Genomic DNA, 27,548 nt, shown 5'->3' with positions numbered 1-27,548 from the left:
TGCAAATCATCCTGGGTAACTCTGCTGCATGTCAAAAGCTGGTCCCACAGCATGCTGCATGTTCCCAACTAGAACATCCTGCCATGTCCAACAGCGTGAAGCAACTATGTGGAAGTTTGCGTGTCTATTTCAGCCTCCAAGGAGACAAAACGGCAACGCTGAGATCCGATTTAAGGGAATATGGCTTAATACTTTCATTGTTGTGTCAGGCATTTGGTGCCAAGTGCACACAAAGTCTATCAGTGAACACGATGTGGAAATAAGTAACAATAAAACTTAAATACATCCCGTGATAATCACAAGTGGTTTTACATCATCTCTTCTCCGGAAATCCTCGCCGCCAGCATTCAGTTTGGCAAATTTAGATCATGCCGTGTCCTGCAGAGACAAAAAAGGATCGCGCACATGGTCGTAATTATCCAGCTTTGTTAATGTTCTCCTCGAAAACGGGCCGAAGATGTTACCACAAAGCTCCTTTGTCAGGCTTCGAGTGGAGGATGTTTAGGGAAATAAAAAGCATTTCCAGGTACCAGGTGTTGTGTAAAAATACTATTTATGACGCATACCAAACCGATGTGCGAACAACCAGACAAAGTGTCCCCTGTAAATACCCAATCGGCTCGTTCTCCTCCAAGGAGTTTGAGGTCATTGGAGGGCTTAGTGGTCACGTGGCAAAGGAGCATTTATACCCTGAGTATTCAGAAACATCAGTGGTTCCATTAAACCACACGGTGCTTCTTTTAACTCTGATAGCTCTCCAAACTAGGGTCAGGGTTAGGATATTCAGATGACTCGGAGGTGCCGTAATGCACCATGAAAGCCGTAACTCTTCACTGCCATCGTTTTTATCTGCACGTCAAAAGTGACAAAAGTTTAAAAGTTGGTAAAAAGTTGGTTCTCAGTCATCTGGGTCACGTCGTCTCAGCTGCTTAAGAAGAAGGCAGCTGGTTCGTGACGACGTTTCATCCAAGACGTTTTTGAGGAACCTAAAGAAGATTTTTTTAAACTCAAGCACACCTCGCTTCTTTTATTATCTTTGCACATGCAGGCAAATTGGTCGGACACTGGCCTGAGCTCACTGACAGTGCAACTGCAATCCCACCTTTCCCCTTAGCAGTGAATTAGCTATGAAAATGCAACTGACTGCTGTGTTTAAGCCAAGATGAATCTTCATTTTCATGAGACTTTGTTTTAAAAGTCTCCTTTGTAGAACTGCCCTGAACCAGTTCAGCTCTGAGACCTCCTCAGCTGTCCTAACCAGTATAACCAAACATGAATGCTAACTTCCTACCAACACTTGTGGCAATAAAGGATGTGTCAGTCACCGGCAGTAAACAGATAAATCTGTTTGAACAGCAAGTGCACACTTGAAACTCTTGCTTTATACTTAGATGTAAACTTTATATCTACAACGACCTAATCCCAGTATTTTAGGCTCTGATCACGAACATCATTAGAAACCATTTGGCAGTTTTGCCTCTGTCTCCACTCCTGATGTTGCGATTCGTTCGGCATCCAAGAATATTTCCTTTGAGGAACTCTTATCTCATCACTTGGTTTAGCCTGAAGGGGAGTTTTGTGCTCCGTGATGATAGTGGAGCTATGTCAGCCACAGTGTGGAGGTTTAGCTACTTGGCCCCTGTTATAACAACTCTAGGAGTCTTGAGGAATGTGGGTTTGTCCTGCAGTCCGTTACTACCCCCCTCTCGCCCAGTGTCTGCCTCACTCTGTGTCCCCTCCCCTCTCCCAAACAGGGCAATTCCCTAACTTTTCTCTTTTTCTCACAAGGCTATAGTTCAATATTCCACTCGGGGGCACATATCCTGTCTCGAATTCCGACGGGGCTCCTCGACGCCAAGGCACTCCAACTGCTGCAAGGTATTAGTACCTCTTGAGAACACTAAAATTTGCTTATCAATGGCTCTGACCATTCTTTCAGCAGCCCGTTGTTTCACGGAGATGATCTCTTTATATGCATGGCTGCCATCTGAAGATGCACAAAGGTAGATGGAAAAATGTAAGAATGCTAACGGATGAAGCGCGGATGCTGCACTTTTCTCTCTAACCGGCTTTTTGGTGTTAAAACGGGCTCGTCGCGTTTTACAGATAGTGCATTGCTCGCCTTGTTTGAGTTTTAGTGTGGTCTTAAGTTTCTAGCAGAGTATAGCGGAATGAAGAGCGCACTCACCTATTTTTCCATCTGTTGTGTTTCAACTAGTAGGAGTTGATGTTGTGTTTTTTCTCCATTCATAAAGTCGTGGTGGCGTGCAGATGTGTTTTCAGCGCGTCACTATCGTGGAAACTCTTATGTGCCTTTTTGGTCAGCTTGCAGCAGATGTCTTGAATGGCTGGTTTGCACTTTTTAAGAGTTGGGGACTGAACCAGACACACTTGTGCACAGCCTGCTCCAAATTATCGGTGCTTCTCTGTAGTGGATTAACAGCAGGCTTAAATGTACTTGTAATGTTGCACCTTAAGTAATTATTAACTGTTTAGGTGGAAAAGAGTGTAAACTGTGCTTGGTGTGATGTTTATCTCTAAGCAAATAGGCTCATTTTGTGTTAAAGGGCATGTTTTGCACCAGCGGTCCGACGATTAAACGATAATCCTGACGGAGTCTTTACCTGCTTTATTTTGACAGCACGCTTGGAGAAGTGCTCGGCAGAGCTCGCTCTCCGTAATTGATCGTGCATTTCTTTTGTTCGGCTCTGATCCCGCCTCCACACTCAGCTGCAGGAAGCGCAACATTTTGGTTTTCGAGGGATTTTTATTTGAATCGGTGTTTAGAACAAAAAGCGACGATTAAAAAAGGACGTCGCGTAAAAGTTGTGCCAGATTCATGTTTGGACGCGCTCCGGTTTTTTTTGCCTTAAAGAAACGGGAAATGTGAATTATAGTATAATAGTGGACAATTATATTCACATTTCTTTTTTCCTCAACATCCATCTCTTCCTGCCGGGTTTTGCCAGCACCTCTCCCCGTGTCTGAGCTCTGCATACTTGACTGAGTTCACGGCTCATCCATCTCTCCTCTTCCTTTAAGGATGTGGGGCCATATTTCTCCTGTATTCCGTGTCCAGCCCAGCTATGTGATGCGGTTGGACACTGGGTTTGCTGAGGTTGTATATCACAGGGAGCCCAGAGTTCCCCGTTAAACCCGTAGTCTGTGAGGAGGTAAAGAAGGAGCCTCACGGCTGTCTAATGCCGCTGGCGTCGAGATATTTTTCATTTGAATTTAGCCTAACGCCCTCAGGACTGAGCTGCACAGTTACATTTAGAAACCAAGGCTTCATAAATCACTTGATGAACACTGTATGAGTGAATAAATGTCTAATTGTTCTTTGTTTTCTTTCTGGTTGTGAAATGTGGCATTTTGACCCGACTGATCATGTGATACTGTACACGACTATCTAACCCTCAACTCCTGCGCTTTTCTCCCAGCACGCCGTTAGTCCTGCTCTCTAGCTCCCTCTGGTCTGAAGGCAGCCATTTGGACCAGTAGATAATATGTGTAAACAACACACTATCCTTTAAGGGACAGCAGTGTAAAAGCTTCTTCATGGTCCAGTGTCCCAAAGGGCAAAAATAACCTCCCCCTTCACTTTGTTTTAATTTTAATGAGTAAAATCTTTATTATCCTTTTTAATGCCAGTAAACAACACTGAACGCTGTATGTTTGACACACAGCATGTTTCTCTAATCAGTTTATGACCTCATTTCCCAGTTTTTGCAGTTTTCTGTGTCTGTTGAGTGATAAACTTGTTACGAGAAGGCTTTGAAGTGCAGTATACTGAAAACAGATTGCTAGAAGTCAGAATTTAAGTCTCTCTTCTCTTTCCTTGCGTGTCCACAAATCACATGTTTTCTATTGTCTTACTGTAACCGCCCAGCATCACAAAGGAAAAGAAGAAAAGAAGAAAATGAAATGCAAAGTGTTTTGCATCGGAGTATATCGTGTTCTCTTCACAGTGGTCAGAAATCTATGATGGGCATCATTTATTTCATCTGCTCATTACACAGGGTAGACGTGGAGCTTTAACGATATATAAACTCACTTAATTAACTAGCAAAGTTATCATCATCAATAAGATACCATAAAATCGTTTATTGTAACAACATTACAAATTAAGAGTGTATGAAATTCAGATATGAAGCAGAGAAGTTGAAGTGGTGTTGTTAAACTCTCCTCATCCAAAGCTTTGCGAGGCCTGAGTGTAAATGTGAGGCTGTTAATACACCGCACTAAGATTAACAGCAGCTCTACACCATCGCCACGCCCACCAGAACCTACCGTGTAACCCGACATGCACCTCCCCCCGAAGTGTAACTACACATGACGCACAGGTGTCAGTGCCACTGTCCAACCTGTCAGGTTTCATCCTAGAAGCATAAATCTACTGTCTTCTTTGGCGTGAACCTCTTGGGATGTAACTTTGGTGCTCTCAGAAGACCCAGACAGGGAAGCTTGCACGAGCAGCACTGTAAGATCAAGATGTCGTCTGAAAGTTCAAACGAGGAACAGATAAAACAGCTAAAATGTAAAATAATTGAAACTGCTGGCTTCTTGAAACATTGAAGTAGTTTAACTAGCTAACACTGTAAAGAAACAGATATAATAGCCAAAGATACTATAAAGGACTGATAAATGTAACATCTGCCACTTGAAGAATCAATGCTTAACCAAAACACCCCCCCAACCGGCTGCAGAAGAGGGCTTCCTGTTTAAAGGGAGGCTTTCCTTCCCACTGCTGTCAGGTTGTAGCTCATAGGGGCGATTGTTCGTGGGGGTCTTTACCTTACAATTTAAAGCACCTTGAGGCGACTGTTATGGTGATTTGGTGCTTTGAAAATAACATTGAATTGAACTAAAACACTGATGATGTGATGGAGTCACAGAGCTGATGTGAAACATAGTTAAGATGAACTTTTCTGTAATTAGCAGCGTTAAAAAATCTAATTTATTCAAATGAACTCAGGTCATTCTGGTGAAATGGGCCCATCTGAGAGGCCTGCAGAGTAAATCTGATGGAAAGGTGCTTCCTGTTAGACCAACGTCTGTGTTTAACTTGTCTCTTAACTTTAATATCCTTTCTTCCTCTGTCTAGCCCTTACTGTGGAGTGCACACCGTGATTTGGTCTGGATCCAGGTCCAGGTCCTGCTGCTCAGTCTGGGTCCGTAAAGTGAAGAGTCACGGAGTGAGCATCAGCACAGGAGGGACTCAGGTGGAGGTATAGCCGACCGATGGGATCTGGGAAGCTGACCCAGGCTCTGCTGGGATGGGTGGTGATGTGCCTCGGGGCGGTTCAGGTGGCTTGCAGTCAAACTGGGAATGGCCCGTACCAAGCTAGCCGCTTCACCGGCACCGTGGACCAGAGGGAGGCGCAGCGGGTTCGACGCCGCGGCCAAGAGACATTGAGAGGGTGAGAATCTGTGTGTTTTACTGTCAATGGCCAATCACAAACATAATACAGAGTCACATGGCACTGCAGGCTGAAATGAACCCAAAGTTCATGTAGCAACATTTGTCTCTGTGTCTGAACAAGGATCCAAACCATGAATGTTTCTCCGTCTTTGAGCTGCTGTGCTTCCTGGGCTCAGACCGAGCTCGCCTTATACCAGAGCATGCTGCTGATACTACAGCGCTTTGTCAAAAACAGGACATTTGACATTAATAGACCGCTCGCCAGAATAAAATCTCCCGTGTTTTGTGGAACTTTCTATACAAGTCATGACCCAAATACCCCGACGTGTACTGGTTACGCTATACAAAGGTATTCAGGAATGTAAGGAGATTATAGGCCTCAGTGTTTAAAGTACTTAACAGAGAAATTCAGTGAGCTGGGAGGTGCAGTGCTGTGCAATAACATCAACCACTCCTCATTTCTTTATATTTTCCTTTTTCGAGCAGTAGTTCTTCTTTGTTGGAGGTCTTTCAAAGTTTTTCTTTGGGCTTTGGCTGCTTTTCGGAGTTTTCTGAGGACTGTCTTTTTCACTGTTAAACTACTTCATGCTGACCTTTAAATCATTCATGCATAAAAAGGCATCTAACATACGCCACGAGCCTGTGTCGTGCACCCAGACAAACACATATTTGTTCCCATTTCTTTAGCTGAGTATTTGAAAAATGCCAAACATGACACAGTTTGAACACCAAAGCATTTTACATCTGAACCTATGAATGTTTTTAAAGTGCTGTTTATTTGTCTGTGTGTGGGGAACATCCAGAAACATCATGTCAGCAGCTGCAGCCGCTCACCTCACCCTCCTGTTTCACTCTCTTTCACTTTGTTACCTAAACATCATGAATCAGGAACACACACGTTAGTGCATCAGAGTTTTCGTTGTGTATTTCACCTCTTCTTGACAAACAAAGAGTGTTTTGTTGGAGCCAGCTTCAGTGTCTGCATCAGTTGTTCCAGTCAGTCTCCCATCTGTCCCAGCTTACGGTTCCCCCGGTGCCAAGTCACAGGAAATGAGGTATTCGTATCACCCACGGGGGGTATGAAAAGGGCATTTGTTTCACCGTTGCAGGTGACGGAGCAGCTGAAGGAGTAACGTGGGGCTGGAATGAAAGGCAGCCGAGTACCAGAGAGGAAAACTATGAGCGCATAGCTGCAGGTTTTGAGTTGAGGCTTATTAGAAGTGCGGGGCGGCGTCACCGAGCCGGTGTTTTCTCTCACAACATGTCCAGCGCTGAACCACAAATAGGCCGGCCTGCCCGTCGCTCAGACTGACTCACGTGTTTGTCCTTGACATATTTAAAGGAGATAGGCCAAAGTGCACGACCCCTTTACCAATCCTACGACTTATCCTGCCTGACACAAATATAAGCACGGACATGTGATCAGCAATAATTCACATTCACAGTTCGTGTGACAGGCAGTGGAGAGAGAGGCACGAAATCAGGAGAGCCTTGCACAATAGCGCACTATTACCATCAAATAGAGTGCGGTTTCATGAGAACAAGTAACAAAAGCCTGCAGACTTTTTCCATTACATTGCTGAGCGAACCCCACAGTGTCAGGAATAAAATGCTCATGCAGCGATAGTTGCGCTGAAGTGAACTCACAGCATCTTTGCTTTGAAACTCGGGCGTGTTTAGGCTAAAAAAGGTCCGCTCGCACGCTGGGCTTGGGGCCATGGTGAGTTCCACGAACCAGAGTTGTTTAACAAAACGCTGGACTTGGTTTCTGATTATTTTGATCGGATTACTTCGTGTGCCTCGGTGCGCCTGGTAACTGTCACTGAAATGATTCTTTTAAGCTGCCTCCCGTGTATTGCAGCGCTCCGGCCAAAGCTCACGAGCCCAAATGTCGAATCTAGTTTCAGCTACACTCTGGGGGTCGTTGGCCCGAAGCGACGGCGGTTCATCCGACATCGGGTAAAATTAGTCATCTGCACATGAGCAGCTCTGGACGGAAGCCTCGAAAATGAAGAAATCTCATTGGTGACAAGTTTGGGCTGTTAGGCTTTTGTAGCGCGAGCTCAGTGTTTGTTGAGTTTCATGGCAGTTCATCCACACTGGGTCTGTATTCATGAGAGTGGTGCTAATCACAGCAGGCTGTCGGTAACTCGGCGTTCACAGATTCTCCGTGTGGGTGATGCAGGCACGTCAGCCTAACGATGGTCATCACGTTGGCCTTGGGCTGAGGTGCAGTGTTTATTTGCTGGCTACAGCTCCAGATCCCCTGGTCTGTCTCCGGCAGTGCTGGGTTTGATGTTGACTGACTGATTTTTGTGCTCCCGCAGCACACCGCACCCTGGCACCGCCTCATGTGAAGGCGGGATCGAATCCGAGCTGGCCGGCTCCGTGTCCCACCTGCTTTACTTAAATCTGTGATTGACTAACTCAAACGAGTGTATCATTTCTTTATCATTTAGTAAGACTGCTCGTACGTTCGGGCTGAAAAGTCTTGCTTCATGATTTCTTTCACCGTTTTAACTTAGCCCTGCTCGGCAGCTCCTCGCCCGGCTGAGATGCTGGCAAACCGGCAGCCAGTCGGCCTCAAACCAGAGGATTACATTTAGTTACTTTCCAGGATGATGTCAATACCACCCTGATGGCCTGGATGGGGTCCTCTATTTACAGACTGCCTTGGCATGTGCCTGATTTGAAACAGAATAAAGAACGATTTTGGATATCGAAACGGTTTCACCTCAGACCTGCAGGAGTGTGAGTGCTTTCAGAGCACAGGAAAGAAAGTCCCTCTTAAAAATATAGCCACAGAGTTTCCCTTTCTCTTTTCTGCACATTCGGGTCCGTTTTGGGATTTTATGCTCGCTGCGAGTGAGCTGACAGGATTATCTGGGACAGCTGATTGGCGTGTGGCTCCTGCTTAATGTCAGACTGCGTGAAAAGACTTAGCCACAAGTTTCCTTCCTTCTTCTGATATGTACGCACAAGAAAACACATTTGTGTAGCTGTATTTGTTTTACAATTACCTTTGTTCAATTAGTCCATGTTTCTTCACAAGAAGCACTTTTCATGGCATGAATAATCTCTGCCCACAGAAACATAATCACTTCTTTTTATATCAAAGCAATAAGAACAAACACTCGCGCTGGGCCTACAAAACCACAAACACAGACAGTTACTGTAAAACTTTATCTCCCTCAGTCCTTCTGACTGACGCAGGATAAAACAGATTTATTGTAGTTCCTGCTCCGCTTTGATCGCTCAGCGTTTAGCATCTTCAGAGTTCCTCCTTTTTTTATTCCAGTCTGTTCTTCAGTTTTTAATTTTCTCGCTTGCCTGAGTTTCTTTCCAGGTTTTAAACTTGATGGTTTTCTTCAGCTGCTTTGAAAGCATCAGACATTGAATCATTTTGCACATATTTAAGGGCTTAAACGTGTCATTCGAGCTGGGCCAGAGTTTTCCTCCTTTGTCTGTTGCACATTATGTTTTCCAGCTTGTTAAAGCCGACTCATAAAAAGTTACCGATCATCGTCAGCTTCGTATCTGTCTGCAGCTCATTTTCTCACATTTCTTTATCGTCAGACTCATTGACTCGTTTGTAGAGAAACGGGCTGTTTGAGGCTTCAGGCGTCTGAACCTGTGACCAGTACAATCACAAGCGTACGTGGGCAAAGACACCGTGAACTGAATGAGTCAGCCCGGCGTCGTGAGTCCGCCTGCTCTGCACTGGCCAACGCAGATCAGGGTGACTAATTTTCTCAGCATACCAGGTTTCTGGGCCACTTCCCTGTAACTTTGCCTTCATTCTTCACTTTCCTTTGGATGAGGTGGCAGCTATTTCCCTTTTGTTATTATTAATGGCAGTTAATGAGCGATCCACAGGACGGGGGTTAGCTTCAAAGGCAGCAACATGGCCACAGAAGAGTTCACCTGTTGTAGTTTTAGCTGTGAGAACAGTAGGACGTTTCAATATTGGGGGAACCCCCTGGGGCTTAAACTCCTTTTTATGGCAGTTTTTCATTTCGCTCTTGGTTCGTCCTGTAAAGCCTCCTCTGTGCAACGGGAGACAAGGCGCTGACCCAGAGGAAAGAGGTGAAAGAAAGAGGAAAGAAAACAAACCAGAGCTTCTGACCTCGGGGTCGTGCCCTCGTAATTCGTTGTATATTGACATCAGGTCAGCGGAAAATCGTCAGTGCCGCGTGAAGGAATGGATCAGGAAACAATTTTGCTCGCGAGCGCTCGTTAGGCGTCGGCATTTAGATTCTTGCTGTGTCCATTTCTGAACTTCGGTTTGTGTGTTTGCAGAAATGCAGCCCCCACTCAGGGTCCGTGCAGCTCACGCTGCTCTTTGCTTCGTTTTCATATCTCTGTTTTCCGCTTCTCCTGCTTCCTCCTCTTCTCAACATAAACTTGTTTGCTTTCTCTCCCACTGATCTCCTGTTCCTTTCCCACCAACCAGTCTTTCCTCTTCCTAATCACCATTCCTTTCGCTCTTTTCACCCTTTCTCTCCAAAGGTCACAATTTGGTTTCTGCAAACACCCTTAAAGAAATTTTCTTTGTTCTTTTACGTGTTTGTCTTCTTTCTTTGTCTGACCGTTCATTCTACCTTCATTAATATCTCTCGTCTGCCTGCCCACCTGTTTTTCTGTCCTGTTGTCCCGCAGTGCCATCCGGGAATGTGGTTGGAGGTGTGTTTCCATATATCAGAGACTCAAACTCCAGCTGTCATCTTCCTGGTAAAAAACTAGGATTATTGCAGATGCTGCCCAGTGAGGCGGGGTAAGCACACAGGAGCAACTTAAGTTCATCAGCGTCAACGCCTTAAATTCCAGTTTTATTTGGGATTAATCAAGGAAAAGCTGCACTGTGGTGTTAGTGGGTTGGAACTACAAATACATCAACCTGACTGTTACTGGTTTGTCTTTTTTTTTTATTCACTAAAATCAACTAGTTTCCCCATAAAATGTTTTAAAATCTAAAATCTTTTCAGCTGTTCCGATTAAAAAACAAAAACAGTCGGGCACATCGACTCCCGCAAAGTGGAAAATTTTAATTTTTAAACATTTGGGCAACAATTTCTGCACAGTTAGCAAAAAGAAAATGAAATGTATTTAATTATTGAACTTTAAAGACGCTAATGAGCCGACGATCAAGAAAAACTAGCTGCTTTATTCATTTTGAGTCTTAATGCTAAGCTACGCTAACAGGCCTCTGTTCCCACTGCATACGAGGGTGTTAGCATCGTCTCATGAAGCCGAGCTGGTCTGAAACCCGGACACGCACCCAGTCAAACGTCACTCTGTGTTTTTGGCTAGCTTGGTGTTAGCATGCTGTCTGTGCAGATACTTACAAAGAGCTTAAGCTGTGTTTGCAACATAATGCGGATGTTTCTGTCCCTGTTGCAGTTTCCACTCTACCATTGCGCCGTTGTCAGTTTTTGCAATAAAAATAGAAATAACATCCATATTTTCACCCTCGAGACCTGTATCGATGGACCTTCTCTCACAGAAACCGAAATAAGCCGACTGTAACAAACACACGTAAACGAAAACGCACTTTTGTTTGATTTTTTTTCTTTCTATCCACCTGGTACGCAGGTAACTGCAGCGCCTCCCCAGCACAAGTAACGACATACAGTAACTGTAACTGTAAAGTAAGCAGTGAGTTTAGTACAGTGATGCGTCTCATTATTAAGTTATTGAAACAGGTAATGTGATTACAGTATCTCGTTACTTTGTAATGCATCACAGCCAACACTGTGTGTGTGTGTGTGTGTTATAAATATGAACGTGTGTGTTATGTAAAGTGAGAGCAGAGTAGAGTGCTGGGTGACCGGAGTCCATTCAACATTTCTTAATTCGACATTTCTGCCTTTGAGCTGATGTTCTTAGAAAGAAACGGGGCAAAGATATTTCTGTTAGCTCTGGAAAAGTTCTAATGCAGGACTGTGTTGAGCTGCATCATGGGAAATGTAGTATCCAGCAGTCACTTAGGGACCAGAACATCTCAGCTCTGCCAACTTATTTTATGAGTCTGGTTTGTACTGCTTCATGTTTGGTGTTATAAGTTATGAGTAATCTACTTTTACCAAAAAAAGTTTCTGTTTTCACAACACGATAAATTAAATCCTGGGGGTAGAAAATTGTCCCTGTGGCAAATTATTTTACTATGAGCATCTGGATCAGGCTTCATCCAAACTCACCACGCTGCGGTCCGTCGCTACTTAGTCATGCCATCGGCAAATGACCAACTTGGATGACCGCAAACACTCGTCATTATACGCTCTGGACGGTGACTGAGGATAACAGTAGTTTAGCCACACAGCTGGAACCCTGACCGACACTGACCTGAGTGTCTCGTGCTTGCACGAGTCTTTGACGACCGATGCCCGTTTGGACAGCTCCTCCTTTAAATATACAAAGAGGTGCTTTTATTCACGGAGCTCCTCTCATTAGCTTGTAAAACAGACCTCAGTCCTGACGGCATGTTTATGTGTGTGCTTGAGTGTGTGAGCAGACCCAGTCGGTTCTAGATGTGGTTTAGCCATTTCCTCTGAGGAAAACTCTGTGGCTAACCTTTAAGGCCAGACAAGCAGCCCATGAGCTGTAATGAGTGTTACATCTGTCAGACAGGGTCAAAGTTTGCTGTCTGCCACTAAGGATCAGAGCCGACTACCAGCAGGGTCTGTGCCAGAAATCAGGGCGGCCGGGCATATCTTTGAGAGAGAGGAGGACTCTGCACATCCTGTCTTTCCAAGCTTAGAAATGAGCATTGAAGGAAAACAAAACACTGAGCTGAAGGCCTCTTGCATTTCCCTCCTACCAAGCCTGAGAATACCTCAATCCATCACTTTACAATGCTTTCATATCAAAGTTTGTTTTTTCTGAAAGCAGAGACCGAGCAGGTTCTGGGCTCCTCAGAAATGAGCTGATGTGTGTGTGTTTGTTCAATGATGTACTGAAGTGTGCTGGCAGTAGTAAGTAGTGTGTTTCTTTGTTCTTTTCTCTATCAGACCCAATGTGTGCGGCTCTCGCTTCCATTCATATTGCTGTCCAGGCTGGAAGACTCTGCCGGGAGGAAACCAGTGCATTGTTCGTAAGTTCCCCACATCGCAAAACTCAGCGGAGAAGATAGCAAATAGGCATAGCACGATTGGTTCGTGCGATTATGTATGGTCATTAGATCGACTCTCCTTTCCGCTCTGTCTTGGTCTTTTCGCTCTCCAGCGATTTGCAGGAATTCTTGTGGTGATGGCTTCTGTTCCAGACCCAACATGTGTACCTGCTCGAACGGCCAGCTTTCCCCGAGCTGTGGAGCAGGAGGTCAGTACCTACACACACACACACACACACACACACACACACACACACACACACACACACACACACACAGTTATGATGATTATCATAACTGTAACTATAAAAATCAGTTTGATAATGACTTCGCTGGGATGCCAAGAAATCTCCAAAGTTTTCCACTTTCTAAACCGAGTGTGACCTTTGTGACGAGCCGCCTTATCCTGACGGTTACACTGTGGTCACAAAGGGACGGTCAGCAGCCGTCTTTGGGTAGGCTGTGGTTTTTAATGCTTTTTGATATGTATCAAACAGTATCGCCGTCACTGTTACACCACAACCAAAGCAGGATCCTTTCATGCTGCTTAAACCAAACTCTGACGCTGCCACCTTAATGCCAAAGCAGAGACTGAGACCAGGAAACCTTTGCTTAATCTTCTGTTGTCCAGCTTTGGTGAGCGTGAGCCTCAGTGTCCTGTTGTTAGCTGACAGGAGTGACGTCCTGTCCAGCGTTACCTTCCTATCAGCTCCAAACAGGCTGGTCATTCTTCTCTGTCCTCTGGCATCAACACAGCATTTCCCAGAGTTCTGCGACTCACGTGATGCTCCTTGTTTTTCAGCCCATTCTTGGTAAACCGTGACTGTGTGGAAAATACTCAGTGTGGCACCAACAAACATGACACATTCAAAGTCACTTTAATCACCTTTCCTCCCCACTCTGATGCTCAGTCTGAACTTCAGCAGATCATCACCAGGTCTGCATACTTAAATAAACTGCTGCCATGTGATTGGCTGATTTGGCATTTGTAGCAGTAGATTAAGTAAATCAAACAAAGCCGCTTTCTCTCTTTGCCGAAGATTAAAACCTCTGAAAACTCGATACACAGAAGATCTAAGCAGGACGTAGCCAGCAGCATCTTAGCATAAATATGAGAAGACCCGTCGAGTTATTCAGAAGCAGAAAACCTGTAGCTGTTTCTGCAAATAGTCGGGTACCAAATTCATGTAAAATGACATCATGTAAGAGTCACATGTATCTTGTATCAAGTCCTAAACATGAGGTGGTTTCTTTTTCTTCAAATTCAAGCCTTTTGCTTGAGAGCATGGCGTCCACTTGTATGTTTCCTTACTAGCACAAGCAAAATAATCAGCTGTCACTGTTATAGTGGAAAGTGCAGAGATGGTGTATTTCCTTTAGTCCTCTGCATGGTTTCAGGCCTTACTTCACTCTGCTGTTCGAAGCTGTGAAGTGTTTCTTTTCCTCTGCCACACGTCTCTGTCCCACCTTACTCTTATAGTAACACTCAGGCCCGTGTAATAGCAGTGTGTGGAGCCTGCTCAGGTCAAAGGGTTTGTCAGGATTAACGTGGAGAGTCTGGCTGCCCGGCTCAGTCTGCTGGATTACTTACAGACCACTCAGGATGTGTGTTTGGAGCAAAGTGTTGTACTTCACATACAGAGTGTGTGAAATCATGTTTGTCTTTATGAGATTACTGCACAGTGTGCGGCTTTTCAGTATAAAGTTAATATGTGCAAGACACACTGCAAACATTGTTGTTAAGCACCACTGTGGGAGCAAGAAAGTTGTGTTGGTGTGTGTTGAGTCGCATGCAGTGCGTTCAGCTTCGTTGCTTTAGTGGGCCAAAGTCAGCTCATCAGTCACGCCTGGCCCTGCCAGACCCTTTGCACAGACTCACATTCCTCCAAGCCCACTAACACACACGGCGCACACAGCGAGGCAGAGACACTCGAAGCGAAATCCAAACAGACAGAAAAATGCGTCTCACACACACAGTCATCATCATTTGGCTCAGAGCTGTAAAACAGGATCTCTTCCCGCCATAAGTAACGATTAGGAGAAGGCTGGAGGGCGGGGTGAGGGAAACGTGCCTTTGACCTGTCTGGCAGAACACGCACAGATGTGCAGTGAAATCTGTGCTCTGGCTATGAAGTCATGCTCCTCAGGGGCGTGGAAGTGAAGTGAGAGATTAGTGGGAGAGCTTGGACCAAACTTCCTGTCGCACTCCCCGAGCCGGGTGTACCCACGGCAACGGCCACGTGACCAGTTTACTCACAACGTTACAGCTCAGTGATTGGTTGATGGAAAAGGTGCTAAAAGTGTGGAGCGTGTGACCGTGCAAGAACGTCCGCTGGCCTCTGTGGCTGCAGTAATCAGGGTCAAAGGTCAAACAACTTTATGGCCAGAGATGAGTCAGTTTACCAAAGCGATCGAGGATCATGTTGTAACTTCTGCTCTGTAATTTCAAACATGAAGTTATAATCCTGCCAAACCTTTCCTGCCAGTTTCTCCTCCAAAAAGAAATGAACGAGTGATAAAGAAGAGCGTGCACAGAGGTCTGAATCAACCGGTAGGAGTTTGCATGTTCTTGTTGCTCCTCTTTGGAGTCCAGCTCTGCCCCACAGCCCACAGTCAGGAATCATTTGTGAACCGGCTGTAGGTGTAAGTGTGTCTCTCTCTGTCCACAGTGGATCCTCCTTTCACAGTCAGTGGTTGAACTGCTGCTTTCTGAGCGAGCAGACGAGAAAGCAGAGCCTGTGTGATTCCAAAATAAAGGCTGCTGCACAATCAGGCCTGCGTGAAATGAAAGCAGGAATTATTTTCCACAAGTCAGCAGATAAGAAAACGTTCTTAATCTTCAAAAAAGCTCTCAGCTGGAAGAAACTGGCTTTGTTTAGAAAATGTCACCTGAGTTGTAAAAAGGCTGTAACTTTGTTGGCATGCGATTTAAAAGAAACCGTATTCATATGAGCTGTTGGGTCGTTGTTCCTCCAAGGAAAAGCTTCCAGCTGGTGACCCAACCAAAGAGAGGTCCGCTCTGCTGTTGTAGCTCTGTCCATAGTCGGTTGTTAGGCTTGACTTGTTGAGCCAGTTCTGCAGTTTAAAAGGCTTTTTAACCCCAGCAGTCTCACAGGGCTCATCTACACTCTCTGTGTGGCTGCTGTTGTCCCAAATATGCAAACTCCCTAATTCAGCTTTGGCCAGAGTCCATCATTTAACAGGATAATTCAGTGCAGTTGGAAACAAATTGCAGCTCTATGGAATTCCATTTTTAAATGCCAATTCCTCCGCCTTAATTATACGGCCCACTTCTAGCACCCTGCTCTCCAGAGTTATAGATAGTGTTTTCATGTTTCACGTCTTGCCTGTGGAACGCAGAGGTTTACATAAATTAGCAGCACAGTTGTGACTTCCTTCACGTGACCCACGTGTCTGTGATGACTGCTGCGTCCACACAGATGGCCGTGATATTTTTTAACTAGCTCTTCCTGGAATCTCGTGTTTGCCAGGAAACAAGGCCAGGCAGGATCTGGGAAACGTACACATGTCCAGAAGAAGGAATGTTGAATGTGTGTGAAAGCAGGCTGATCGAATAAATGAGTCACATTTATCGATAACCAGAAAGTACGCGTCGCTTCCAGACAAGTCGCCCTTGTTAGCAGCCGAGTTCTGGCAGAGCAGCTGTGCTGGGGTGTCTTTAAAACCTCGTCTCGCAATAACCGTAATTACAGAATCGTTACCAGAGATGCGCTGATGCTGAGAAACAGCTGTCTCTGAGCTCTGGGGCTGGAGAGACGCAGATTTGATCAAGTCTCAGTCAGACATGATTATGTTTACATGGCTCGCTTAAAGAGCCACTATAGTCACTGGTCTTTGTCCGACCTCTAAACTGCTCTCAGGTGACTGCCGGGCTTTAACCAGCATTACAGTTTTTCTCAGCTGCAAAACATGCATACTTAGAAAAACCTGAAGCTCGCCCCAAACCATGAATTCATTTGTTAAAATGAGGTTTTTGCTTCAATGAATAAGTCAGTGCCACTAAAATGACAAATTCCTTTGACACTGTGTAAACGTAGGTAACCCAAATATTTAGATATTTTCTCTGAATGATCGAAGCTTTTACAGGATGTCCTAGCAGCATAAGATGGAAACGTCCCACAGAAAGATCCTCCCAAAGGTGGTTGCAACAAGCGCTAACCACCTCGCGTCCACGCTGCCCCTAAACTATTAACAGGAACAATGAAAAGTTTACACGCTTTTGTTTATGTTTGCTTATGTTTATTTTATTTATATAGCACATGTCATTACAACAGTAGGATTGGCCAAAGTGCTGCACACAGATACAAATTACACAGTAAAAGGAATTAAAATACTGATACAAAGTAACAACAAGAGAGAGAAAAAAGCATTTCTGTGTGAATTTGTACATCTGAGTAACAACACAGGGCCAGCCTGTCTTTCACTTCACCACAGGTGTGTGTGTGTGTGTGTGTGTGTGTGTGTGTGTGTGTGTGTGTGTGTGTGTGTGTGTGTGTGTGTGTGTGTGTGTGTGTGTGTGTGTGTGTATCACCTGCACTTTTTTCTGCATCTTCTTATTTCTGACGTCTTCCTGTTTGCTGCGCTGCCACACATCCTTACTGCTCTACTAGGAGACACGTTGCGCGCTGATTCGAAGGATTTCAAACAGCTCGACTGCATCTCAGGAGTTTTGTGCCAAAGCAACTGAGAAGAACTGTAACAGCTCCAGTGTTGCAACCAGTGTGTGCTGTCTTTAATAAGAAGTAAAGCTGGAACCCACACAGGCAGATTTAGAGACTTATTGAGTAAATGATCCTGTAGTTATTCTATCACACATGGAGGATACGTCTGAGTGTGTTTCATGGGAAACTGAGGTTGACAGTTTGACTCAGCAGTCCAAACAGAAAAAGCATCCAAAGGCAGTTACGATACGGCTTATCTGCTAATGCAGTCAGAGTCTCGGGTCAGTCACGTCTGTGCTAAAGAACCAGCACGATCATTCAGGCTTGAAACCAACATCATATTCCATGAAAGGAAAGGAGTGCGGCTTTGAAACCAGCCGCTCCACTGCAGTTTTATCTTGCACAGAAGTGAGTCTCTGTGCTGTTTGGTGTAAAGTTTAAAAATGCAAATAAAACAAAAGAGTTGTTCTCATTAACCCAAAAGCTGATTGATGACTTGAGCGAGGTGCAGAACTAAACAAAAGTTGGGGAGGGTTATTTCCTGGAACTCAAAGACTCCTTTGTGGTCGGAGCTGCTTTGAGAGCATCTTGTGCAACCTTTGTTTTCACTGCATCACGGGGACTTGTCACAGGTCTCTGGGGTGTGTAAATCAGGACACAACATAGCTATAAAGCACCTCAGTTTTCCATCACACTCCCGCTCAGCTCCAACACACACTCACACGCGAGCCTCGACTTCCTGTGTTTCTCAGATTCTCGTAAAAAACACCCAGATGTGAGCAGCTTACCGACGATACAACCAGAACACAGAAGCGCATTGTGCTGCCACAACCCTGCACCCCTGCTTCTTTGGATGACACACACACAGCCTCCCAATCATGCTGCTCTGCACGTCCAGCTTCCCATGCACGGGTCATTGGGGCAGACCATCTCTTTCCACCTGCAGGAGATGGAGCGTCATGAGGAGAAGCTATCCAATGAGATCATATTTTCTGTGTCCAAATGTGGTCATTCCTCTCCTCCTCCTGCTCCTGCTCCTTCAGATGAGCTCCTGTAACAGAGAAAGCTCGTGACATGAAAGCTTACCTCCAGTGTCTCTCTCTTCAGTCAGCAGCCTCTTATCCTCCTGAGGAGCAGAGGATGATAAGCAGACAGAGAGCCTCACACTACAGCGTCTCTTGCTGTTAGCCAAAGTCTTCCTGCTCTTCCTGGACCTATTTAAAAACATGTTTTTGTGAGGAGCCCTGAGTTTAGGGGGTTTTCTCCACGGTTTGTTTCATGGAGTGGGAAAATTGTAATCACTGACTGCAGTCATTATTTATGATTCACATGACTGCTTCTATTGCTGGCCTTACAGACAGTTGCTGTAATCTTCCATCTTGAAGGTTGAAAGCTGGGAGCAAGGCCGTACCCGACTCCCTAAAGGATGAACAAGAAGAACGTTGAAAGACAGAGGCAGCCCACTAGTACACTGACCTGTAAATGCAGGCTCCTCCAGAGTCCCAAACTATTTGCTTTCATTTATCACCATGTGTTGCTATGAGGAGCAGTCCAGACAGAATGAGCTTCTGCCAGATCTGTGCATGGAGCCTGCCAAGAGTTGCACGTCAGAAAGCTAACTGGGACTTCTAGATGCATTCAATCTATGGAACAAATGAAGTCAAGTCAAGTCAACTTTATTTGTCAATTCTGCCACATGTACAGGACATACACAGAATAGAAATTGCGTTACTCTCAAACCCTAGTGATTAGAAAAATGCAAATAAAATAATTAAAAAGTAAAAATTTAAATAAATACAATACAATTTTACGTATAACAAAAAAAGCTATGCAATATACAATATACAATATTCAAGTAAGAAGGCATAGTGGTGCAAAATAGGCAAATAGTGCAAATGGGGATTTAGTAGTGTACGGTAAGAGATAGTGTAACAACAGAGTCTTATGAGGTCCAATGCTTAAGCAGTCCAATGCTCCACAAAGTGACTGGAGCAGGCCAGTGAGTGCGTCAGAGAGTGAGTGTGTGTGTGTGTGTGACAGAGTTCAGTGAGACCGTGGTGGAGAAGAGGGGAGAGGGGGGCAGAATCGGGAGGGAGTTTAGCTTCCTGACAGCCTGATGGATGAAGCTGTCCTTCAGTCTGCTGGTCCTGGCCTGGAGACGCCGCAGTCTCCTCCCTGACGGCAGCAGCTTGAAGAAGCTTTGCATTGGGTGCGTGGGATCAGCCGCTATGCAAAGGGCTTTTTTAGTGAGACGGGTGAGAGAGAGCTTTGTAAACCATTCCTGTGAAAAATACCTCGCCTTACATTTTCCAAAACTGCACAGGATCCAGATCCAAGGATTCGTGCCATTGTGCTTTGACTCATGTACACTAAAACTTGGTGCTGCGCGAGTTTCCAGTAAGGCAGGAATCTCAAAATGAAAAGCTACCTCAGAGCGTATTCCTTCATTATGATTCACACAAGGCATAGTTAGTGTGTTTGGGTACAGTCAGAGTAAGTGGGTGGATTATAGTGGCTGAAATACCTCCTGTTGGCAAGTGTGCAAACTCAGAAAGTCTCATTAGACAAAGTCAGCTCTGGGGAAGCTCAGTCATTTCCCCTCTGCTGCAGAGCGCTGCATGCCAGAAATGTTAAAGAGAGACAGACGCGCACAGACAGATGGAGGGAAGAGAGAGGAAATTAATGTTGAACTTAAGATTCAGATAAAAACAGAAGAGCATGAAAGGCACAGAGTTTATAGGGGAAGGAGGACTAAAGGACAATAAAATCAACGTCGGCGTCTCTGCTTTGCTACGTTCAGTCAAAAGCTGGCTCAGCAGAAGCTGCCTGTCGGCCAGGAGCGCCAATTAGCTGCTCTAAAGGAAGCTGCTCCTACGTGTTCGAGATCGTCACATTGACCCTCTCGACCAAAGCAGTCTGACAGCCTGGAAGGTTTTTACAGAGACACTGCTTATGGCTCTTTTTTCGTACTCTTCTTCACACCCTGTTGGCTTTTGTTCTTCTTCTTTGCTTCTTGTGCGCTCTTCTCTTTGCTCCCTTCCCCCAGTTTTCTTTTCAGCAAATTCCTGACTGGCTGTAGCCTTCAGCTGGCCTGACATATTGCCTAACCCCAGTCCGTATGATTAGCTCCGGATTTGTAGCTTGGGGTGTTTTTGAACAGTGTATGTTAATCGGAACCCTCCAAACATGTGTAAACTACCAACATGTGTAAAATCCATATTTAATTAAAATGCAGGTGTTCAGACGGAGCTGCTGATGGGCCTTCTGAGCCAAACCTTTCCTCTCTCTTACAGTTCAGTCCTGTAATGTCAGGTGTATGAACGGAGGCAGCTGCGCCGAGGACTCCTGCTTGTGCACAAAAGGATACACCGGCAACCACTGCGGACAACGTGAGTGCAAAACTGCTGAGCCTGGGTGCGGGGCGGTGCGCTGTGCATGCACATATGTGTAACTTGCATTAGTGTCTTGTGTGCTGCGCAGACCACGTGTGTTTAGAAGAATGTTTGATATTCTTCAAGTCTGCAGAACTTTGGTCACAGTTTTACGCTTAAACCTCATAAGAACAGAAGCGAGGACATTTGAAGCTCACGCCAACAGGCCTGTTGCTGCTGTCTTTACCTGCTGAGCGTACAAGCAGAAGCATTCATTACAAACACAAGACAGAATGCGGTCGCGACATTTCTATAAGAAACAAAGAATTAAAGAGAGTCTGTATTTCTCACTGGATCCATTTTTCCTCTGTCTCGGGCAGCTGTGTGTGAGAATGGCTGCCAGAACGGTGGGCGCTGCATCGGGCCCAACAGATGTGCCTGTGTCTACGGTTTCACTGGCCCGCAGTGCGAGAGAGGTGAGCGCTCATCCTTATTGCTGTGTTTATACTGTGTGACTGATTCTCTTCCTTAGAGGAGGCCTTCAAATATGAATCCCCGCTCGGACTTTGGTGGGAAAACCACGAGGAACAAAGACAGTACACCCTGCTCTCGTTATGCTTGCTGTGGTTGAATGATATGATAATCTGTGTGCCTGCTTTTTGTTTCGCGCCCAAAGACGCTGTTGAGATGATCTGGGTAAATTAAGGTATTGTTTGTACACCTGCACTGATTCTCAGCAGCTACTTTAACACTGTAACAGAGTAAAATGGCTAAAAACTGAAAATAAGAGGTTTGTGTGTATTTGGCGTATTATAATTCGAGCGGACCTCTTGGATTGGAGGAGTGATCTGTCTTTCGTCAATGCCCCTCATACCCACGCACATGCACTAATGTTAGGAAAGCTATCAAACCAGGAAAGCTTTGATGTTGTGACTGAGTGTTGTTCCTATCAGCAGAGCTGGTGAGACCTCAGGCTCTTCTAAGGTGGATGACTTCATAGCTCAGACAGACAGTGGGTGTTTGTCCTGCGCTTTGAACCGTATCCTGTGGTATGTGTGCTGTGGGGAGTGATGGCAGGGAAGTAAGTCCCAAGGTCCACAGAACGATCGCCGTGGTCGATTTCTTAATTTCCAGTCGTTTCTGTTCAGTTTGTTAGAAAAACAGAATCGTCAGATACTTTCTGTCACGTTACCTTTTGTTGACCTTCATCATCCTCTCCCCTTTTTGTCTTTCTTCCTCCCACCTGCTGTTGGCCAGGATAACTTCTCAGCCTGTAATCACTTCATGCTTCTGCAGATGTGTGTGTGTGTGTGTGTGTGTGTGTGTGTGTGTGTGTGTGTGTACATGTGTAGCTTCTTTTGGACGACCTGTCAGCTTAATCAGATTCTTTGAACACTTTTCCCACCGTGTTAAAAGTCTTGGTTCCTGTTTTCTTAGAGACTACAACACCGTCAGTGCTGAGTTTGTCAGCACAACATCTGGTCATAAAGACCCCCCCCCCACACACACACACACACACACACACACACCAAAACAACCCCACAGGACTAAGAAAGGAAAGTTTCCTTATGGACTCGTCATGTTTCCTGATGAGAAGTGGGACAAGGTAGGAAATCAGAGCAAGAGAAAGAGGGGCGGTGGAGGAGAAGAGGATGGGTGGGCCGGGGTGAGAAAATGGACTCCCCAGCTGTGTACACACAGGCTGTTGGGGGTGGGGGGTATATGTTTTCCTTGTTAAAGGAGTCGGGGGACCGACGCACTTTAAGGAAATCACAAGAGAAATGCTTGCAAGTGTTTTTGGTGCCTTGTAGCTGCTTCAGATTGAAAGTAATAGTAATAGAGTAACAGGGAATCTTATGACTACGAGACATGAAGAGTGTTTCTTGCTGGCATGAAGGTTGAAGATCAGGTATTAAAGTTTAAATTAATTTTTAACTGACTTCCTTTGTAAACCCTTAAAGCAAAATGACTTTATATATATATTTGTTTCTGAGTCCATGCATCCATGAGCTGTCGAGTGGCGATGGCAGCAGGATAAACATCTCAAATGTTGTTGACCCCAGCAACACGTTCCAGCACCTCCTGGGGGGAGCCTGAGGCATTCCCACGCCAGACGAATAAATAATCGCTCCACAGGGTTCTGGATCTACCCCAGGGTCTCCTCCCAGTTGGGCGTGTCCGGTAAACTTCCAAAGGGATGTGCCTAAGATGCATCCTTACTACTAAAACTACCTCCTTTTGATACTGAGGAGCAGCGGTTGTCCTCCATGACGCTAGGTTGATGATGGATGGATGGATGGATGGATGGATGGGGCAGTGTTGTCACGCTGACCATAACAATAATTTAAAGTCCAAAAATGATCCTGCAAGTCTGAGCAGTAATTTTTTAACTTTGGGTTTGGCCTGAAAAGGCCACAGTGTCCCTGGTGTGTGCTCGGGTGCGCTCGCCATAAGGCTGCATGCGGTTTTAGAGTTTGTGTAACTGACGCCATGAGTCAGTAGATTTACTGTGTGATGCAGTGAGGAGACTGCTGATGAGCTGTGATTATGGAGGGAGTGAAAGTCAACCAGTATGGTGAACGCCGTGTGTGACAGGCTCATGGGAAGCCCCGGCGGGCGTGGGGAGCGTGAGCTCGTGCAGCTATGCGCGAACAGCCTACGCTCGAGGTCTGGGGATCATATATCATCTGTACAGTCGCCATGGTTATTTGATGGATACAAATGTGTGTACCCATATATCTGTCCAAGCAGGGAAACCTGCAGCGTCATGTGAGTTAATGTTTGGCCATAACATCGATGAGCTTGACATTAACACACAACGTTAATCGTGTGGTCATCCTTTGTGTTCATGTATGATGCACAGTAAGAACGAGCTGAGTCTGAAACTTTGTGCCTCCTCTGTTCCAGGTCTGGTCCAATCGGTCGGTCTCTGCAGACCTATAAAGTCTCAAACGCCAGTTTGTCTCCAGTCCAGCCCAAATATAACAAGAATCACAGAGGAGCAATTTTGTACATCAGCGAGTGTTGACGTCAGGGGCATTTGAGGTGCTGGACTTGTAGGAAGTTGTGCTATTTCTGTTCTATTGATTCTGGATAAGAGCGGACAGAACATGGCTGGACAGGATGGCTGCACCGCTGGGCGTGTGGGGGCGCTGGAGCAGGCACGGGTGGAAAATATCCCCCGGTGACAATTTAGCGAGAGTCAGCCACTTTGGAGCCTGGCTAAATTTGACCTGCAGAAAGCCTTTTAATGGTGCATACGCAGAAACTTCTGCAGTAAAAGCTAAAATAAATCGAACCACTAAGGAGCAAATATCAGCCGAGAGGCCAGAAAACTGCTAAAAATGTGCAAACTCTGTGAACTCTGGCGTAACCAATCCTGTCCTTCATCCAGATACTTTTTATGATTACATGTTCTGAGTGAAATCATCCTGTATTTATTAAACATAATTAGGACTGTCACGTTTCACTAGCTGTTTTAGTGTCTGCTTTCATTGGGACGCTAAGTGTAACGATCCATCTCATTCATATCAGCATTTAAGTATCGCTGCTCCGTGGTGGTGGGCGGGGGCCGCCTCTGATTGGCTGGTTGAAAAATGGACCGATTTAGTTTTGCTCCAGTTTTAAAAAAACGCTACAAAGATTCTCCCACTGCTGAGGAAGGAGAACGGCTCATGAATGGCAGCTGTTGATGCAGATTAGAGCCCACTTGACTGACTCTGACTCTGTTTGCATTCATGAGAGTGAGGATTATTGTTCCACTGTTAGACAAGTTTCCTAAAGCAGACTAAAATACTGTAGCTGCAGTACAATGGGCGCGATATAGAAACAATAACAGGAAGTGCAGCATCCACAGCCTCTCCTGGATACTGGCATGGCTGTGTGAGCTGTGCCTTTACACAGTTTGCTTGAGGCAAAAGGCTATCAGATCTTGAACGCTGAGGGTTTATCTCTCCCTCTGCCATTCTCCCACAGTTGTTGGACTTTCTTGTGTGCGTTAAACATTTAGTCACGTTTGAGCGGCTGCTTTTTCAGTGTGGAAGAAATGAAAGGAACAGGCTCCTTAAAGAATCATTACGGCTAAAGGAAAAGAGCGATTTCAGGCCTGTTGATAATGGCACTGATAAGACTAACAGAGACTGCTATGGTTGGCCGGGAGACACGGACAGACATGCTCACAATCACACGCATGTAAACAAACAAGCCCACACATTTGAATCATTTATTTACATCCACATCAGCAGAAGGACACACAAACACAAACAAAACGCTGCAATCAGAAATTCCACAAGACCCGCCAGACGTGTGCTCGACACACACACACACACACACACACGCACGCACACACACAGCTGGTTTTCATATCTCTGTGGGGACATCTAATTGGCATAGTGCTTTCCCTAGCCGCTTACCCTAACCATCAAAAATGAACGCCTAACCATAACCATAACCTAATTGCAAGCCTGACACTACAACCTCATTTTGAGTCCCAAAAATGTCTTCAGACTCGTGGGGACAGGCACTTTGGTCCCTACGAGTATCCGGTTGTTAAGTCTGACACTAGCCGTGTCTGGGTCTAAACTCCGCTGCAGGTCCATATATCAAACGATCACTGTGGCATTACTGAGAGTTGAAAAACTGTCTAAAGTCTTTCATCTTTAATAAAATGATCAGCGTTCTGCTCTACCAGGTGTAACAATTGAGTTTAACATCCAGGCATCCATGAAAACGGAATTTATGACATTTAACGGAGTTAGAAGTTAGCAGGGAGTTAGCTCGCTAGCTTCTATCTAAATACAATATAGCATGTCCTGACTGCGGGGTTTTGGAAACAAATTAAAACGTACAGCTCTGCTATCACTTCCAGCATAAATGAAGACAGAAAACTAAACAGCAGTGACGTTTGTAGGGTTACTGAAGTTGGGCTAGCTGGTATATAATGATGTGCTACGTGACCGCTAGCGACACAGCTATGTTAGCATAATATAAACAAGCTAACTTTTTTTCCACTGGATAAAAGTTAACGTGAGTGTTCTCGGTGGTCAGGAACAAATGTAATCGCATGGCAGGATGCTGTAAAAGGACCAAACTTCAGCCAGGAGAACAACTGAGATAATCCATCCACAATACGAGGTTAGTCATTCATATACTGCTGCATGGGCTGGGCTGTAGTTACATCCTAAGGTTTTAAAAACTGAGCTTAAATAAATGATTAGCGGTAATAAAAGCCGAGGGAGGTCAACAGTGATCACTGACTGTTTTAGGAGCTTTTTGAGATCAAATAGAAGAAAATACAAAACATTAAACATGTTAACAACACAAAAGCCATATTAAACGCAGACTACTTTAGACCCGGAAGTAGGATTCGTCGCGTCATCACTTAACGACCGGATAGTAAACATCCAATGTTTGGTCCCTACAAAGATATGTAAACACGCGCACATACACATTCAAAGGCTTTTGTATACACGCTTTATTCATTTGACTTGTTGAACTCCTGTCATAGGCAAGTATGTATAAATGATAATAGCCTGATTTCCATGAAAAAAACCCTACTGGGTTTCTTATTTTCCCAGACTTTCCCTCCTGGGAGTTTTATAAATACTTCAGCGATTATTAATGAGTCTGAAATTAGATTTTTTTTTCTTCCCTTGTGCCATTTGTCTTCCCCTCTCTTTTCCTCCCAGTGCTCAGGCCCGTGCCCTCTTCATCTTTGTGATCCTACAGTTGGAGACAGTTGATGGGAAAGTGTTTGCCTAGAGTGCTTTAAGCCCCAGACAGGATTTACTAATAAAACAAGATCATATGTGAAAGCTTGCATTCTGTTAACAGTGTTTGATGGTTGACTGTATAAGCCAACAGAGGTGGAAGTGCAACAGTCACATTAAGCAGACTCTGAGCTAATACACGGACACACTGCTGGTGACAAACAAGCAAGTTCACGAGCCGTCCTAACAGGAGAGTGAAGATTATTTATGTTGCATAGAGTGAGTGAACGTAGCATCCGTAGCATGTGTGGATGAAACAGGAGATTTCAGAGTCCCTTGATACTGGAGTAAGGAGTGAGGAGGATAGCAGGATGCTTTTATCTTTTCATCTTTCTGAGCTTTAATTGGACGAAACTGCTTCCAAATGTTGTCAGCCAGACATATTCAGGATTTTTAATTTCTCTCCTGTCCAAACCAGTGCTCATGCTCTCATGTGTCTACTAAACGTACATGTATAACACACCGATGACATCACGCTCTGACACACGTGTTGAACTCTCGGCTGAATGCTTGAGGCTATTTTTTTGTTTCCAAATTCGAGTTTACGTGCATGACAAACAAAACCCTGAACACATGGCTCACACACACACACACACACACACACACACACACACACACACACACACACACACACACACACACACACACACAGGAGAGCTTTATTCTCCGGTACTCTTTCCAGCTAAGCTGTGATTGCTGCTCCAGTCTTTGCTTGGCTAAACGCTGCAGCTCGTGCAGATGTTGTGTTTTCCATCATGTACACAGACAAGCAGACGCATTCTTGTGTGTTAATGTGTGTCAGAGACCGTCAACAGTGGGGCATTGCTTGAGAAAGAATGTGCATGCATATATATTTAATTTAGCAGACACGAATACGCTGATGAACTTGGCCGCTGCGTTTGGTTATGCAGTGTTGTTCGATGACTTGAGCGTGAGAGAGTCCATTTATTTTTGATGCAGGGACAAAATGAAACACAGGAGGCTGGAAGACCCAGACTTTTATTTTTTTATTTGGATTTTCTTCCTTTTGTTTCTTTTTTAATGTCAATTTAAACAGTTTGGTTTTAACGGATAAAGCAATCGGAATTTGTTTGCTTCTCTTATCTGTCTTTCAACTCGCTGTGTGTGTGTGTGTGTGTGTGTGTGTGTGTGTGTGTGTGTGTGTGTGTGTGTGTGTGTATGAAGCTATTCTTCTAT

At 45.0% G+C, this 27,548-nt stretch overlaps 1 protein-coding gene across 3 annotated transcripts in view; it reads left to right on the top strand.

Moving 5' to 3' along the window:
- Window positions 1-1,717: 1,717 nt before the first annotated feature.
- Window positions 1,718-27,548, top strand: part of fbn3 (fibrillin 3) — a 64,455-nt gene continuing 38,624 nt past the window's right edge. Inside the window, exons 1-6 of one of the 3 annotated variants that reach the window (XM_085397710.1) lie at window positions 1,718-1,878; window positions 5,105-5,420; window positions 12,430-12,512; window positions 12,644-12,739; window positions 20,506-20,601; window positions 20,964-21,059. In XM_085397710.1, coding sequence (XP_085253836.1) covers window positions 5,242-5,420; window positions 12,430-12,512; window positions 12,644-12,739; window positions 20,506-20,601; window positions 20,964-21,059 — 550 coding nt within the window. In that variant the 5' untranslated portion in view covers window positions 1,718-1,878; window positions 5,105-5,241. The other 2 variants (XM_085397711.1, XM_085397712.1) reach the window with 2 other exon arrangements.

The sequence above is a fragment of the Rhamphochromis longiceps genome, linkage group LG23 (assembly GCF_057381845.1).
Source record: "Rhamphochromis longiceps isolate RC_006_pf linkage group LG23, R_longiceps_female_GT1.1, whole genome shotgun sequence".
Taxonomy (NCBI): Eukaryota; Metazoa; Chordata; class Actinopteri; order Cichliformes; family Cichlidae; genus Rhamphochromis; species Rhamphochromis longiceps.
The sequence above is the reverse complement of the archived record's forward strand: the minus strand, read 5'-3'. Positions and strand labels throughout refer to the sequence as shown.